Source organism: Saimiri boliviensis, chromosome 2, assembly GCF_048565385.1.
Source record: "Saimiri boliviensis isolate mSaiBol1 chromosome 2, mSaiBol1.pri, whole genome shotgun sequence".
In the NCBI taxonomy this organism is placed as follows: Eukaryota; Metazoa; Chordata; class Mammalia; order Primates; family Cebidae; genus Saimiri; species Saimiri boliviensis.
In genome coordinates, this window is record NC_133450.1 from 213316435 (window position 1) to 213333431 (window position 16997).

The following is a 16997-nucleotide window of genomic DNA, read 5'->3' on the forward strand; positions in this document are numbered from 1 at the left end:
GTCTTATTATTAATACAAGCAAGCAGCACATTTTAAATTTAACATTGTCTGATGGCTTTCATTTTGTACATAGAAGTACTAGAAAGCCTGTACAATTACTACAATAATTCCTTCATAAAATTGCCTTGAAAGACTAACTTATAGATAAAACTACAATTTTAACATTGATTTAGAATGTTGATTTTTCAGTCTGTCAATTAACACTCTTAATGCTATCACCCCATGAAAAACATTTTGTTTTAATTCAGCTTAACTTTTAAAATATAAGTAAGCACACTGTTACTTTGAATTACTGACTTAATTATAAAGGAGCATGTGAAATTTTTTTTTTTGAGGCGAAGTTTCACTCTTGTTACCCAGGCTGGACGGCTCACCGCAACCTCCGCCTCCTGGGTTCAGGCAATTCTCCTGCCTCAGCCTCCTGAGTAGCTGGGATTACAGGCACGAGTCACCATGCCCAGCTAATTTTTTGTATTTTTAGTAGAGGCGGGGTTTCACCACGTTGACCAGGATGCTCTCGATCTCTCGACCTCGTGATCCACCCGCCTCGGCCTCCCAAAGTGCTGGGATTACAGGCTTGAGCCACCGCGCCTGGCCATGTGAAACTTTTTTAAACATAGGTGTCTTATACTCCTATAGAAAATGAATACAACTAGTTTTAATAATGCAATCTAGCAAATCTCTTTACTTGTTTGTATATATATTTACTTTCTCTTGAAACTGTAATTTGTTCGGCTGGGCACGGCGGCTCACTCCTGTAATCCCAGCACTTTGAGAGGCTGAGGCAAGTGTATTACCTGAGCTCAGAAGTACACAACCAGCCTGGGCATAGTGAAACCCCGTCTCTACTAAAATACAGAAAATTAGCCAGGTGTGGTGGTATGCGCCTGTAATCACAGCTACTCGGGAGGCTGAGGCAGGAGAATTGCTTGAACCCAGGGGGCGGAGGTTGCACTGAGCCGAAATCTCACCACTACATTCCAGCCTGGGCAACAGAGTCAGACTCCATCTCAAAAAAAAAAAAAAGAAAGAAAAGAAAGAAAGAAACTGTAATTTGTTTAGATTTCTGTCACGCTTATTCTTTTCCCTTAATACCCAATTCATATACATCACAGAACCACGTGTATAAACATAAGATGTTATTATAAAGTAATAAAACCTGTTTTCTTGTGTAACTAGAAAATAAATTTAAAAATAGGCTTTAAACATTTAAATGTCAACCAACTAGCCGGGCACGGTGGCTCAAGCCTGTAATCCCAGCACTTTGGGAGGCCGAGGCGGGTGGATCACGAGGTGGGGAGATCGAGACCATCCTGGTCAACATGGGGAAACCCCGTCTCTACTAAAAATACAAAAAATTAGCTGGGCGTGGTTGCACGTGCCTGTAATCCCAGCTACTCAGGAGGCTGAGGCAGGAGAATTGCCTGAACCCGGGAGGCAGAGGTTGCGGTGAGCCGAGATCGCGCCATTGCACTCCAGCCTGGGTAACAAGAGCGAAACTCCGTCTCAAAAAAAAAAAAAAAAAAAAAGTCAACCAACTGAAGTTGAATAAAACAATTTAAGTTTATAAAGCTCTAGCATAAAGAAATGCCTGACTTGTTTTTTTCTTTTTTTCAAACAAAGGAATTTCTCAGATCACATCCCATTAAACACCATCTAGCTTTGTCAAAATAACAGGTTCTTCAAGAGTAGCTTAAAATATTTAAAAGATGTTCTCTCACCTGGGTGTGGTGGCTCATGCCTGTAATCCTAGCACTTTGGGAGGCCGAGGGGGGTGGATCACGAGGTTAGGAGTTCGAGAGCAGCCTGGCCAATATGGTGAAACCCCGTCTCTACTAAAAATACAAAAATTAGCCAGGTGTGGTGGCACATGCCTGTAGTCCCAGCTAGTCGGGAGGCTGAGTTAGAAGAATTGCTTGAACCCAGGAGGTGGAGGTTGCAACAAGCCAAAATCGCACAACTGCACTCCAACCTGGGCAACAGAGTGAGACTCCATCTCAAAAAAAAAAAAAAAAAAAAAAAGTACTCTCATTACAAGTTGCTTAATAAACACACAGAATGTGGTTTCTCTTCAGATTTCTACCAAAGAAAGAAAATTCTTTATATGTGTGACAAAGAAATCCAAAGTGAGCAAGTTTTCTCTATAAAATTTTCATGGAACTCCTGATGGATCTAGAGGAAACAGGCAAAAGCACAAACAAAAATACAGATTAATAAATTTTCTTCTCAGGTTTTGTTTTGTTTTCCTTTAAGAGAGGGAATCTTCTTCATGGATAATTTTCCCCCAAGTAGAAGACATTCTTTAAACAAACTTAAACAAAATGCATGGCCAATAAATGAAGCATTGAAAGATTTTTATGAAGTGGGCTGAAAATAAATGATCCTTGGCATATATTTGAAGACATCAGACAACTCTGACCATATAAAAAAGTAAAACAACAAATCTACAATAGGTACAAATTATATACATTTATTTTTAATAATTTTAAATAACACTCTTGTATAAATTCTTTCATATATTCAAATCATACACAAATTTAGAAATGCATGATGAAGCCTAGTACAGCATATGTATGAGACACGTTTTTAAAATTTGTGTTAGAATTTTAGTGACATAAATACAAGTTTAATGTTTCAGAAACATTCCCTAATTGCTCAGGCTCTAATTTAATGTATTATAGAGTGCTTGTGCCTAGAATTTAAAACTTCACTTTAAATCATTTAGCTTTTGGACGGAGATCTGAAGCCCTGGGCTCACCTTCTAGGGCTGCTGCTGCAGTTATTGCGAATGCATAAGTAACAAGAAAGATTCCCAAATTGCCTTTCAACAAACATCATTCAATCACTGACATTTTAATGATCCATAACCTTTAGTCCGTTTGATACTATTTGACTTCTTCAGATGTATCAGTGTATTCTTCCTGCCTTTCCCCTTGGCATAGGCACTTGCTCAGGGTTAAACAGAAAAATGCACTAGTCTTCCCTTACTCCCCCACACACACCAAATTCATTTTAGCTCCCAAACTCCTTCCTATCAAGAAGACTGTAACAGGCCAAAGGTTCTTTGTGGATGAAGACAGAAATGCTTTTCTTGCTATAATAGGTTACACTGGGTTACTTTTTACTTCTCTGAACTTTTTGTTAGAGAGCTTGTCTTGAGATGTGGAAATTCAACTCCTATCCACATAGCCCAAAATACAGGAACCAGGATGTTCATTTTAAGTGGTGTAATATTCACCAAGTGCCCTAAAAAGTGTAGGACCAAGGTGAATGATCTAATAACCCCGTTCCAATCAAAGCTGTCAAGAGGAAGTATTGTTGCTTTAGTTCTCTGCTTCCCAAACAGCACTTAAAGGGCTAAATATCCTGATGGCACTCAGCTGACCAAAATAAACTAGCAGGTCAGTGAGTATTGCTTTAACAGTCAATTTACCTGGGAATATTGGCACTATACAATAGCCATATAATTTGAGGCATCTACAAATCTTGTCTAAAAAAACTCTCTCCTCTCATCCCATGTTTCCTCTACTCTTAAAATCTAGGTATCACTGGGAAGAGTAATGCACTAGGCCTATAGGACCTTAGTATTAATATAAATGAGCTTTAGTTTTCAAATGTCATTTTTTTCTCTATAACTAGAGAAATTCTGTTAATAAAAGAACTCTGGGGGGATAGAGCATAGAGGGAGTGAAAGAGGAGTAAGGGAGGACAAGGGCATACTTAACACTACACCTAGCGCACCTAACCATCAGAAATGCATAAGCGCAAATCAAAGAAGATAAAAGTATCACTTGAAAGCAGTATCTATCATTTCCAAATAAGATTCACATCAGTGCTATCTTATTTAAAAATAAGCACATTTTCAATCCTTACACAAACATTCTCCGAATGTTAGGCCTTCTAAAGGACTGATGGCATGCTGCTGCTGATGCCACAATTTAAGGGTCTCACGCCTTTGGCAGAAAGAACACTGTGCAGCGCATTCCATACCAGTCTCCTAGACTGATTTCGGTGGTAGATCACTTTGCAATTGATTTACATTTTAAAGCAAATTATTTCCAGAAGCAAAAAGCTGGTGACTTTAGAGGATATTATTTAAAACAAATTTTAAGACTTTTCTTTTTCCATTGGGAAAAATTACAACCACAACCTAGGAGCCATTAACAAGTATAAGGTCAACTTTCTTTGTGATTCAATTTTTCAATGCCTTTTAAGGTCTGTTTCAAAGAACTTCTACATGGTCAAAATCCTCTTAGACTCCAATAAACCTCCTTTCTCTATTGGTTTAACTTGTGTTTAATAAATGTTCTCTTCTCACTACCTTTAATCCTGACCTTTTTTTTTGCGGAGGCAGGGGCGGTGTATCTGGTAGAAAGTCGGGTATGCCATTTTGCACAATTTCTTAGAATTGTGCAGTGCAGAGTCTGTACTCACATATGCAGCAACCACTGGGGAAAGCAAGTTTTCCCTCCCTGCTTGGAGAGATGAGTTCACTTTAATGAAGCACAAACTGTCAGTTTTGTTTTCTAATCACTAATACTAGATTCAGATAGTAATCTTCCTGTGTTCTTTTCACTAAGTGCTTCATAGCTGTATGGCCCTGGATTGCTCCTTACATTTACAAAAAATTAAAAACATCCACAAGTAGAACTCTTCCTCCCAGCTTTCTTGTGTCCATGGCTAGGCAATTTCTGCATATAGTTGCAAAAACATGTGCTTTAGTGTTAGGAGTCCTGATTCCAAGTCTAATCATGACACACATTGCGTAGCCTTGAACAAGACATTTAGCTCCTTTGTGCCTCAGTCTTTTTGACTATAAAATGGAGACAGCAATTACTTCCTCCGGGGCTATGGTGAGGAAGAGAGAACACACACATGGAAAAGTGCTTTGCAAACTACAAAGGGCTATAGAAATACCAACTAATTTTCATATAATGTAACCTCTACTCTTGTGAGCAACGGCCAAATACGCAAAGCACCCTTGGGTTACCAGAAGTAGATTATTTGCTTGTCTATCCTCCAGAACATCATCTCCAAACCCTGAGAACAACGTAGGGGTCTCCTATAAAGGGATGACCAAGTTCTAGGTTTTTCTCTAGGGAAGTTAGGCAGAGGGGTCAGCTTGGATTTCCTAGGCCTAATCTAGTAAGAAGTCTTCATTTTTTTCCTAACCACTTCACAGTTCACTGTTCCTCCTAATACGTTATATTTGACTTCTGACCACCTTTCCCACCCAGCTTGTTTAACCCAAAATGTCAATATCATCAACGAGAGCAACAGTAGTTGGCCTCTAGGGAAAAACTGCACCAAAAAGCAAGAACTAACTATACACACCCATCCACAGAGCTACCCTCTAACCAGACAGGAAGGCGATGGGAAAATTATAGCACTGCAGGGAGACAGCACGTACCTCATGGCAAATGAGGGACAGCTGTGTTCACATGTAGGAGACTTTTTATTTGGAGTGAGGGTGGGATTATAAATATTTCACAGACAGGAAAAACTACAGATCCCAAGTAATATGATGGCTTTTCTCTTGGAACTAAAATATTTCTATCCTTTGGAAGACTATCTTTTACATTCAGGAAAAACATGTTTTAATGAGGATATGTTTTATATTAATCTATGTAAAATATATAGGGTGGCTAGTATCTAATTAGATGAGTGTTTTTGGAGAATGCATCCTATATCCCAGCTTAATGACTATTGACTTTAAAATCTATTGCTTGAATCATAGTAAGTCAAAGAGCATATAACTCTACTTTTAGACTGAGAAAAGAAACAATGAGGCCGGGCACGGTGGCTCAAGCCTGTAATCCCAGCACTTTGGGAGGCCGAGGCGGGTGGATCACAAGGTCAAGAGATCGAGACCATCCTGGTCAACATGGTGAAACCCCGTCTCTACTAAAAATACAAAAAATTAGCTGGGCATGGTGGCACGTGCCTGTAATCCCAGCTACTCAGGAGGCTGAGGCAGGAGAATTGCCTGAACCCAGGAGGCGGAGGTTACGGTGAGCCGAGGTTGCGCCATTGCACTCCAGCCTGGGTAACAAGAGAGAAACTCCGTCTCAAAAAAAAAAAAGAAAGAAAGAAAGAATGAAACATTTGACCTCTTATAAATTTCAGCAATGTCCTCAAGAGGGACTAAAAATGACTGATGCTCACCAGAGTCCCAGCTCTAGCAATATTGCCATCTATTTTACAGTATTTTAAGCAATCCCCATATTTTCTTTTTACAACACCATTAACTGCTATACAAATAAATTCCAGATGATAAAATATGACATGATTTTTTTTACAAATAGATACAAATACAACGTTGACCAGATATGCTACATTAACTATGTACAACTTATTTCTCTAGAGGCAGGAATCTTCCTTATTTTTAGACAATTTGTCATTTACACTGAGACCCTGAGGAGGACCATCAGCCTCCTGCTCCCCAGTGCTGCCTTCCTCCATTAGAAGCTCATCCTGTGCTCTTATCTCACCACTGAGCAAGAATCCTGGGAGGAAAAAACCAAGCCCTTTAGAAGATCTTGGGACTTTTCTACCCCTACTCTAGAAACAATCAAGATTATTGTGATACAGCCTAGAAACCAGCTTTTCCTCAATTATGTCCTTTTGTATAGCAAAATGAGTATCATCCCTGTTGTTTTTTTTTTTTTTTTAAAGTTTCAGAAATGGAGATGAAGTCTTCCAGCAGTCCTTTCCCCCTCCACATCCATCATCTTGTTACCACTGGCTTGGTGAACACTTCCCCAGGAGTCTATCTGGAGGTCAAAGTGGATTTGGGCTGCACTGTGGCGTCCAGCCTTTCCATACTCCCATGTGGTTTCGTACAAAAATATACTTTACTTCAAGTCCTAATGACAGAGAACATTTCAGATCTTCATGGAAAAACTAAGAGCAATAGATAGGCTAAGCACATTACAAATTTGTATCTGAAAATTTCAGATGCACTATTTGCCTTTGCTTTCTCAACAAACTCTAGCCAGGCTTTGTCTGGCCCAGGGGCTGATGCTGTCTTAGTAAGCACTGTGGTTTAACAATTCAGGAAAACAGTTCTAGCTCCTTAGGCTTTGTAGTTATGTATGGGAGTCGTCAGGGTCAGTTGCCCATTGGGAGCCACTTCATTGACATCATCTTCCAACAATCCTGACACATCTGCATTGGGAATGCTGTCATGGTAGCTGCTGAAACTGATATTGTCTTCTTTCAGCTCGATGGTCCAAAAGGGGGCATTGAGTTTCCGGTTTTGGTACTCACGGTACATATATACAGCCCCCACAAATCCCATTAGCAGCACCACAACAATGATGATGACTGTCAAAATGATGATGTTAAATTGGGTCCATGATACATCAGCTAAAGCTGAAGTGCTGTTTTCAGAAGTGCTTACTGAAAAGATAGTCTGCAGGGTTGTAGGGGTAAAAGTACTATTTATGACAGGGGTGGGCACTGATGTGGTCAAAGAGGCATTGGAAACCAAAATGGTAGAACCTTCAGGTGTTGGAACAATAACTTCTGAAAATAAAAACAGAGAATGAAATGTAAAAGACAAAATTATCTAGTTTTGAGAAACAGTAAAAGAAATACACATGGGAATGAACGTTGATGTAGGATGTTGATATGATATTTTATTTAAGGTAATCCAAGTTAAAAATAATTTTTAAAGAAATATAGTGATAAGGGTAAGAATCAGGGTCCAGAAAGCTAGATTATTATATCTACGGCTCTTTTCCAATATGTATAATATCTACATTAAAATCTTTGGGCCGAGTGTGGTGGCTCATGCCTATAATCCCAGTACTTTGGAAGGCTGAGGCAGGTGGATCATGAGGTCAGGAATTCAAGACCAGCTGGCCAAGATGGTGAAACCCCATCTCTACTAAAAATATAAAAATTAGCCAGGTGTGGTGGCAGGTGCTTGTAATTCCAGCTACTCAGGAGACTGAGGCAGAGAATTGCTTGAACCGGGGAGGCAGAGGTTGCAGTAAGCTGAGATTGCACCACTGCCCTCAAACCTGGGTGATAGAGCAAGACTCAATCTCAAAAAAAAAAAAAAAGAAAGAAAGAAATCTTTTGGAAAATACCAGCGTTGGAGTTTTTCATTCTTATTTACTCTTAGATAAAATGACAACAAATTTCTGCAAAGGCAGTAAATGTGTCATTACTGAGTTCTAAATCACATAGTTAAAAGTGACAGAGATACATGGCAATCATTGGAACAAAAATAAGTCTAACAAGTCTGATGGTATATCATAAAGGTAAAATAATTATCTGCAAAGGAGGTGTAGGGAAAGCTGTACCTCTAGTTATGTCTGAAAAACAACTTTTAAATGTCCAAGGCTGATGTCAGCCAAGAGAGAAAACAGCTTTCCTTAACTCCATGTGTAGGAGTTCTTCCTTTGTGTAGATTACAGCTACTTTATAATTAAGGTACTACACTTTGTATTTCTAATGGCAGCATAGTTTGGTGGAAGAACCAAAGGCTTTGGAATTAAATAGAAGTGTGTGGCTATAGATAAGTCAATTTTTTTAAAGCTCAGTTTCCTTATCTGCAAAATGTGAATAATAACACCAACTTTGCTGAGTTCTTGGGAAGAATTAAATGAAATAATGTGCCATACAGCATTATCACATTTAATGCTTACATTGCTTCGAATATAGTAGGTACTCAAGAAAATTATTACTATTATTATTATAATTATTCACCATGGAAAGCCATATCAATTTATTCTAAAAAGAGGCAAAGTTTATACATATTACCTAATAACTAATAAGAAGAATCATCAGTCCTGTCAGCTAAGTATAGACCAAGTGTGCCTCCCAAATAGGTAAGAGAATTGAGTAGTGGGATCTCTAGCTAGTAACAGGGTTCAATCTGAATCTTTCTGCTTTGATCACAACAGTATAAAGATATCAAGAAAATGGCAGAAAGATGATACTTGCCACAGACCAACTGTTCATCAGCCTAGTGTTCAGCATGTTAGAATAGCGAAGAGTGGAAAGAGTGGTTTGTAGAACAGCATGGTCCAATCTCTCTGTGACTTGCTAAACCCTCATTATCCTTAACTCATCCTGAATTTGTAATCATTAATTTTTAAAATTAATCTTTACTGAGATTTCCTGTAAGAAAATATTTTGCCATATGAACAACTTTTGCTTTTAAAAATTAAAAGGAATATTATTATTTCCTCCATTGTACATGAGGAAACTTAGGCCCCAAGTTAGGACAGATGCTAGAATGAACTCCAGTTTCTTAGCCGGAACTTCTTACCAGATTATATGTCCCTACTTCAAAAGACCTTTGGTGATCATTGGAAGTGAAGAGAATAAAGGAAGCAAAGAATAAAAGAAATGATAGGATTCTTAAATTATTAACATAAAAATAAAAATAGATGAAGAGAAAACGTGAGAACATTTTGTCTCACTGTCTCAATGACTTTGTCTTGGTCCTCAAATTTCTGGAGTTGACTGTGGAGTGTCAGAAGAGCAGCAGGAATGGAAGGAAACCTCTTTAGGCAAATATCTATCAAAATCTATTTCCAGAAACTCCTCTGGTAGGGTTGGAAGGTTTTACAAAACCTTCCATTTTTCACTGCTGAAATTTTCACTGCTAGGTTTAGATATTAAATTTACAACCACTTAGGTGAAGTTTTACCTTTCTTGATGCAATTTCCCTCGAGGTCTTGAACATAACCTTCTAGGCAGTTCTCACACCAAAACCCAGTGGTGTTATGGAGGCAGTTGATGCACTCACCACTCTCGGGCTTGCAAATCTTTGGAGTTTTAACTGGGTCCACGTGGCCATGACATTGGCACTTTCTACAGATGCTGTCAAAATTGTAATAGCCATTTTCACATGTATTGCAGTTCGGGCCTATGTAACCATCTTTACACTGGTCACATTCAGGTTCCGATTCATTGGACTCTAAAAGAGAGAATGCCAGAATAATTTAGTATAGTCTGAAACTACAATTAAAAATGCAAAACGACTACCAGTCCTTAAAAAGATTTAAAATCCCAGCACTCTGGAGGCACAGGTGGAAGGATTGCTGGAGCCTAGGAGTTTAAGACCAGACTGGGCAACATAGTGAAACCCTGTCTCTAATTTTTTTTTTTTTTTTTTTTTTTGAGACGGAGTTTCGCTCTTGTTACCCAGGCTGGAGTGCAATGGCGTGATCTCGGCTCACCGCAACCTCCGCCTCCTGGGTTCAGGCAATTCTCCTGCCTCAGCCTCCTGAGTAGCTGGGATTACAGGCACGCGCCACCATGCCCAGCTAATTTTTAGTAGAGACGGGGTTTCACCATGTTGACCAGGATGGTCTCGATCTCTTGACCTTGTGATCCACCCGCCTCGGCCTCCCAAAGTGTTGGGATTACAGGCTTGAGCCACCATGCCCGGCCCTAATTTTTTTAAAAAAAGTTTTATAAGCCTTCCCTTCTGTCTCCTCTCTAGAGACATATGGAATCAAACTAATAATCTATACTCTATTTACTAATTTTCCAGCTTATTGTAGTAATGATGGGGCCATCCAGAGAACCTATTTAGGTAGAGAGCAAAATAAATATGCTTACATAAGGAGTCTGAATGATTATGATGGGTTGGCACTCTCATAATTGTGTTATTCCCTCCTTTTTATAGATGACAGATTGGAAAAAACATTGTTTTAACAAAAACTTCCTCTATCCCTCTCATACTAAAATGTTGGCACCCCACAGACTTCTATTCTTGGTTTCTTTCTCTTCTCTGCTCATTTTCCATGGGTGGCTTCACCCACTGACATTATCAACAATTCCAACATGTGTATCTAGTCTACATCTCTGTCCTAATTTCCAAACTATATACTAACTTCCTGTACGCCTGGATCCACAAACATGTCAAACTTAACATGGACAACACTGTCCTCAGTATCTTCCCTTCCTGAGTCCTGAATTCCTCAAATGTTCCCCATATCTCAGTGAATGGTATCAACAACTACCCACTTGCCTAAGCCAAAACCCTGAGAATCGTCTCTCAATCCTCCTCCTCCCTATGTCCCTTCTAAGCAGTTATCAATTCGTATCAATTGCACCTGGGTAAAGTCTTGCCAACCCACGGATGTCTCCTTCCATTCCCACTGGTGTGATCTTAGATTAAGCGTTCATCATTTCTCACCTACATTATTGTAGCTACCTCCTCATTATCTTTTTATCACAATGCACCCCTACATTCACTTTGAACTTTAAAGTAAATACAAACATGCTACTTCTCTAGAGAAATCTTTTCAGTGGTTCCCTAATTCCTTCAGGATTAAGTGAAAATATAATAGAATTGTTAGTGCCTTTCATAATCTGACCTCTGCCTACTTCTCTCAACTTTTCTCTCTTCACTTCACATTTCACCACCCCCTAAGGTTCAGGCACATTAAATGGCTTAAGAGTACTCCCAAATACTGCGGGCTTTCTTCTTTCTGAGATTTGGTACATATTATTTTCTCTGCATGGGACCTCCTCTTGTCTCTCTATTCCTGGTTCACTTAGCAAATTCAATATGTGAGAATTAACTCACATGTCACTTCTTCTCAGAAGCACAGAAGTTTTCCTTAATTCCCTCAGTTTGGGATAGGGTTAGTCTATGCTTACCTGTAACACATGCCATTCGAAATTGTAATTACCTAATTATTTGTGTGTTTCTCTCATTAAACTATGAGCTACTTGACATTTTTCTGTCCTTATCGCCAATGTTTAGCACAGTGCCTAAAACATAGCATGCGTTCAGTATATATCTACTAACTGAATAATTTCACCTTAGGTAGTGGGAACATAACAACTCATACCTATCTGCTGCTTTTTTTATTCTTCATAGGATTTCAATTGTGGATTCTTAACTATATTTAATAATTTTTAATAATCATCAAGTCATGTTTTTAATCTGCTAGATAGATTCATTCTTTTCTTAGTATTTACTATTATAATTACACTAACAGGATCACTCTGTTATCTAAACACATACTAATGTTATTATAGCAGGAATACGTTACAGTGGTCATGGAACTTGTGGCAATGAATCATATTTCTGATGTTCTTTATGAAAAATGAATTCCTTTCATCTTTCACTTTTACTTTTTAAAATGTCTTTGAGATATAATTTACATACCATAACATTCAACCATTAAGAGAATACAATTCAATGGTTTTAGTATATTCCCAGAGTGTGCAATTGATAAATAATTCTAACTTACCACTTACACAATCCTAGTTGGTAGTGTGATCTCAAGTAAATTATTAAACTCTGGGCCCCAGCTTTCCATATTTCAAATAAGGGAATTAAAACAGAAATACTTAGATTACTTTTAGCAATGAAAGGTGGTAGCTGAATGATTCATAACCCATGCAAACAATAATATGCTGGAAAAAAATACTCAGCAAAAAGGCATATATTGCTTGTTCTCAAGGAATATATTCAAGTTATAGCTTACAATAGTACCATATTTTACAATATTTTTGTACTTCAACAACTATAGCAACAGTAACTAATCTAAAAAGTCCTGATGAAATAGATTGAAGGACTGAAATTAAGGTTTCAGTCCTTAAGGTCAGACCAACTGGACCTCAAACACTACATTCTATGTTCCTGCCTCATGTTTCACTCCTTCTGCCTTATACTTTGTTTCTGCCATTCCTAAGTAGTTTCTTGATCAAATTAGCTGTTTTAAGATTTCTGTACCATTGTTCATATTGATCTTTTTTTTTGTTTTTTTTTTGTTTTTTGTGAGACGGAGTTTCGCTCTTGTTACCCAGGCTGGAGTGCAATGGCGCTATCTCGGCTCACCGTAACCTCCGCCTCCTGGGTTCAGGCAATTCTCCTGCCTCAGCCTCCTGAGTAGCTAGGATTACAGGCATGCGCCACCATGCCCAGCTAATTTTTTGTATTTTTAGTAGAGACGGGGTTTCACCATGTTGACCAGGATGGTCTCAATCTCTTGACCTTGTGATCCGCCCACCTCGGCCTCCCAAAGTGCTGGGATTACAGGCTTGAGCCACTGCGCCCGGCCCTCATATTGATCTTTTTGTCTGAAATGTCCTTCCTTCTCTTGTCCACCTGCTAAATGCAGAATCCCATACAAGACTCAGCTTTTATGTCTCATCCTCTCTGAAGCCACTGCCAATATTCCCCTACTCCAGGTAAAGTAACTATTCCCTCTTGGTGGATCCACTATATAGAAATACATAATATTGCACTGCAGTACGAGAGCTTGAGGGAGAGGAGAATTTCCTACTGGGAGGTATAGAGAAGTCTTGATGAAGCAGGTAATATTTGAACTGGGCCTTGCTGAAAAGGTAACCATCAAGAAAGCAAAAAATTAAATCACAGAATATAAAAAATATTTATAAATCATGTATCTATTAAGGGACTTGTATTAGAATATATAAATAATTATTTCAACTCAATGATAACAAGATAAATAATCCAATTTTTAAATGGTCAAAGGATCTGAACAGACATTTCTCTAAATATACAAATGACCAATAAGCACAAAACCAGCCACCAGGAACATGCAACTTAAAACCACAGTGGAATACCACTTTATATCTACTAGGATGGCTATAATTATAAAAAGGCACATAGTAAGTATTGGTGAAGCTGTGGAAAATTTGAAACCTACATACAGGGTTGGTGAGAATGAGAATGTAAAATGGTGTATTCATTTTAGAAGAGTCTGACGGTTCTTCCAAAGGATAAACATAGTTACTACATGACCCAGGAATTCCACTACCAGGTAGGTACTGAAAATAAATGAAAATATATGTACACACAAACACACATATACAAATGTTCACAGCAAAATTATTTGTAATAGCTAAAAAGTAGAAACAACACAAATGTCTATCAACTGATAAAGAGATAAATGAAACATGGCATAATACAATATTATTTAGTAATAAAAAGGAATGAAGTATTGAGACATGTTGTAACATAAATGAACTGAAAATAATATGCTAAGTGAAAAAAGCCAGACACACCAAGTCCATATATTGTATGACTTCATTTATATGAAATGTTCAGAATAGGTAAATCCATAGAGCAGAAAAAGTAGGTTAATGGTTGCCTAAGGCCAGAGGAAAAGGGAGTGATTGCTAACAGTTACGGGATTGTTTTTTAGGTTCTTTTTGTTGAAGAAGGTGATGCAAATGTCTAAAATTGATTGTGATCATGCTTGCACAACTTTGAGACCATGTACTAGAAAACACTGAATTTCACATCTTAAATAAATTCTATGAAATGTGAATTATAGTTCTGTTGTTGTTGTTGTTGTTGTTGTTGTTGTTGTTGTTGTTGTTTTGAGACGGAGTCTCGCTCTGTCACCCAGGCTGGATTGCAGTGGTGCGATCTCGGCTCACTGCAACCTCCACCTCCTGGGTTCAAGCAATTCTATTGCCTCAGCTTCCTGAGTGGCTGGAATTACAGGCACATGCTACCACACCTGACTAATTTTTGTATTTTTAGTAGAAACGAGGTTTCACCATGTTGGTCAGTTTGGTCTCTAACTCCCGACCTCATAAGCCACCTTCCTTGGCCTTCCAAAGCGCTGGGATTAGAGGCATGAGCCACTGAGCCTGGCTAAAGTTGTTATTTAAACAGGCAGGGGGAAAGGAAGGAAAGGAGGGAAGAATTCAAACCTGCACCACCCTGCTAAGCTGCTTCCAAAATCCTAGTAGAAAATATGTGACATAATAAATGCTTATTGTTTTAAGCCACTAAGTTTTAGGTTAATAGGCTATGTAGCAATAGATAACTAATAAATACATCAGGATTAAGAGTCAACTATATCTGTAAGACTGCCATATATACACAATTACTCAACATTATTTGGTACTGGTGTCTAGGAAGAACTAATTAGTGAATGTTACCTTGAAACAGATGAGCAAAAGTTGCTCAGTCTTGAAGTTCCTGTATTAACTCATTATGCTGCTTTTTAGACACTTTAAGTCTCATTCATATATATATATATATATATATATATATGTATATACACACACACACATATACATATACGATATATACATACATACACACACATACATATGTAGATACATACTAGATTATAAATTCTGGAAAGGAAAACTTTTGCTGTTTCTATAATTCCCTTTCACCTATAGCATCCAGAACTTTATTCATCAATGCAATTTATACCTGTTAATAACTGATTCACTGATTTCTTTTCCTCTAAAATGAAGAGTTAGAGAAAAGCCTTACTTATTGAGCAACTGACTGTAGATGTCACTGCTGAACAAGGGCAGCGAAGACATTCTTTAGTGGCATCAGGACTCTGATAAAATCCTTCTTTACATTCTTCACAGTGATTTCCTTTGCTATTTTCCTGGCAGTTTAAACAAGCACCTAAAAGAAGCAAATTATTTTTAAAGGTTAAAGATTTACCTCGAAAGCCCAGTAACTTTCAAAAATCATGCCTGCAACAAATAGATCATAAGAAAAAGAAAAATTGGGATTGGATAGAGTTGATTTCTACCCCACCTGATTTCTATACTGGCCATGTCTATGAATTGTGTCCCCTACTAGATTGTAAACTCCTTAGGGAAAGGTGGGATACAGGATTAGTGGCTCAATAAACTCTTGTTGGTTGATCTGACTACATACCAAAAGTAAGCCAACTATGTGCCAAGAAAAAAATTAAAATAATCCAAATGCATATTAATAGAAGAACAGATAAATTGTGGTATTTTCATAAGTAAACTAATCAAATATGCATGAACATGCATAAATCTTTTTTTTTTTTTTTTTTTTTTTTTAGAGATGGGGCCTCCCAAGTAGCTGTGACTATAGGAACATGCCATTATACCCAGCTAATTTTAAAATTCTTTCTAGAGACAGGATTTCACTGTGTTGCCCAGGCTGATCTTGAACTCCTAGCCTTGAGTGATTCTCCTGTGTTGGCCTCCCAAAGATTTGGCGTAAGCCATTAGAAAAGCCACTCAGCCCAAATCTTAGAAAGAACTTTGGTTGATGGCTAGGTAAGGTGACTCACGCCTATAATTCCAACACTTTGGGATGCCAAGGCAGGCGGATCACGAGGTCAGGAGTTCAAGACCAGCCTGATCAAAATGGTGAAAGCTCGTCTCTACTAAAAATACAAAAATTAGCCAGGCGAGGTGGTGCACACCTGTAATTCCAGCTACACAGGAGGCTGAAGAAGGAGAATTGCTTGAACCTGGGAGGCAGAGGTTGCAGTAAGCCAAGATTGCACCACCATACTCCAGCCTGGATGACAGAGTGAGAGGTTGTCTCAAAAAAAAAAAAAAGTTGGTTGAAAAGCAAATTGGAGAATAACACATACAGAAAGAGAATGCTTATTAAATTTTAAAAACCACACTAAATGCACTAACTAAATGGTTACAGAATACACTAACCAGATGGATATAAACATGAGGTTAAAAAAAGTGATTCTCCTGCCTCAGCCTCCTGAGTGGCTGGGATTACAGGTATGCATCACCACACCCAGCTAATTTTTGTATTTTAGTAGAGACAGGGTTTCACTATGTTGGCCAGGCTGATCTTGAACTCCTGACCTCAAGTGATCCGCTCAACTAGGCCTCCCAAAGTATAAATCTCAATTCTTAACTGACCACAGCAAAATTCCCCCATGAAAGATATCTTCAAAAGTTTATTATATTAATACTTAACATTAAATTAAATCAAACTTGTATATAATCACTTTAAATCATGTAATTTTTAAGGCCTGATAGTGTTAATGATATTTTTAACACATATAACAAAGTAGCATATATTCATGCTGTGGTAGACACTTTAGGTACTGGCTTCTTTCCAGATCTTTTTATATTGTGATCTCTCTTTAGCTATGTATCTTTGTGACAATAAAAACAGCTAAAAAATACACACTAGAAAACTGGATTTTTGCTCTAAAAATAAAACAATTTTAATTTTCGCTTTTTTTCTTTAGATCTGTGTCTTCTCGCATAAAACAATT

General features: G+C 38.0%; 1 protein-coding gene across 1 annotated transcript in view; it reads right to left on the bottom strand.

Moving 5' to 3' along the window:
• Window positions 1-2894: 2894 nt before the first annotated feature.
• Window positions 2895-16997, bottom strand: part of MEGF9 (multiple EGF like domains 9) — a 109412-nt gene continuing 95309 nt past the window's right edge. Inside the window, exons 4-6 of the mRNA XM_003925183.4 lie at window positions 15248-15391; window positions 9668-9937; window positions 2895-7527 (exon numbers count right to left, since the gene is read on the bottom strand). Coding sequence (XP_003925232.3) covers window positions 7076-7527; window positions 9668-9937; window positions 15248-15391 — 866 coding nt within the window. The 3' untranslated portion in view covers window positions 2895-7075. The remainder of the gene's footprint in view (window positions 7528-9667; window positions 9938-15247; window positions 15392-16997) is intronic.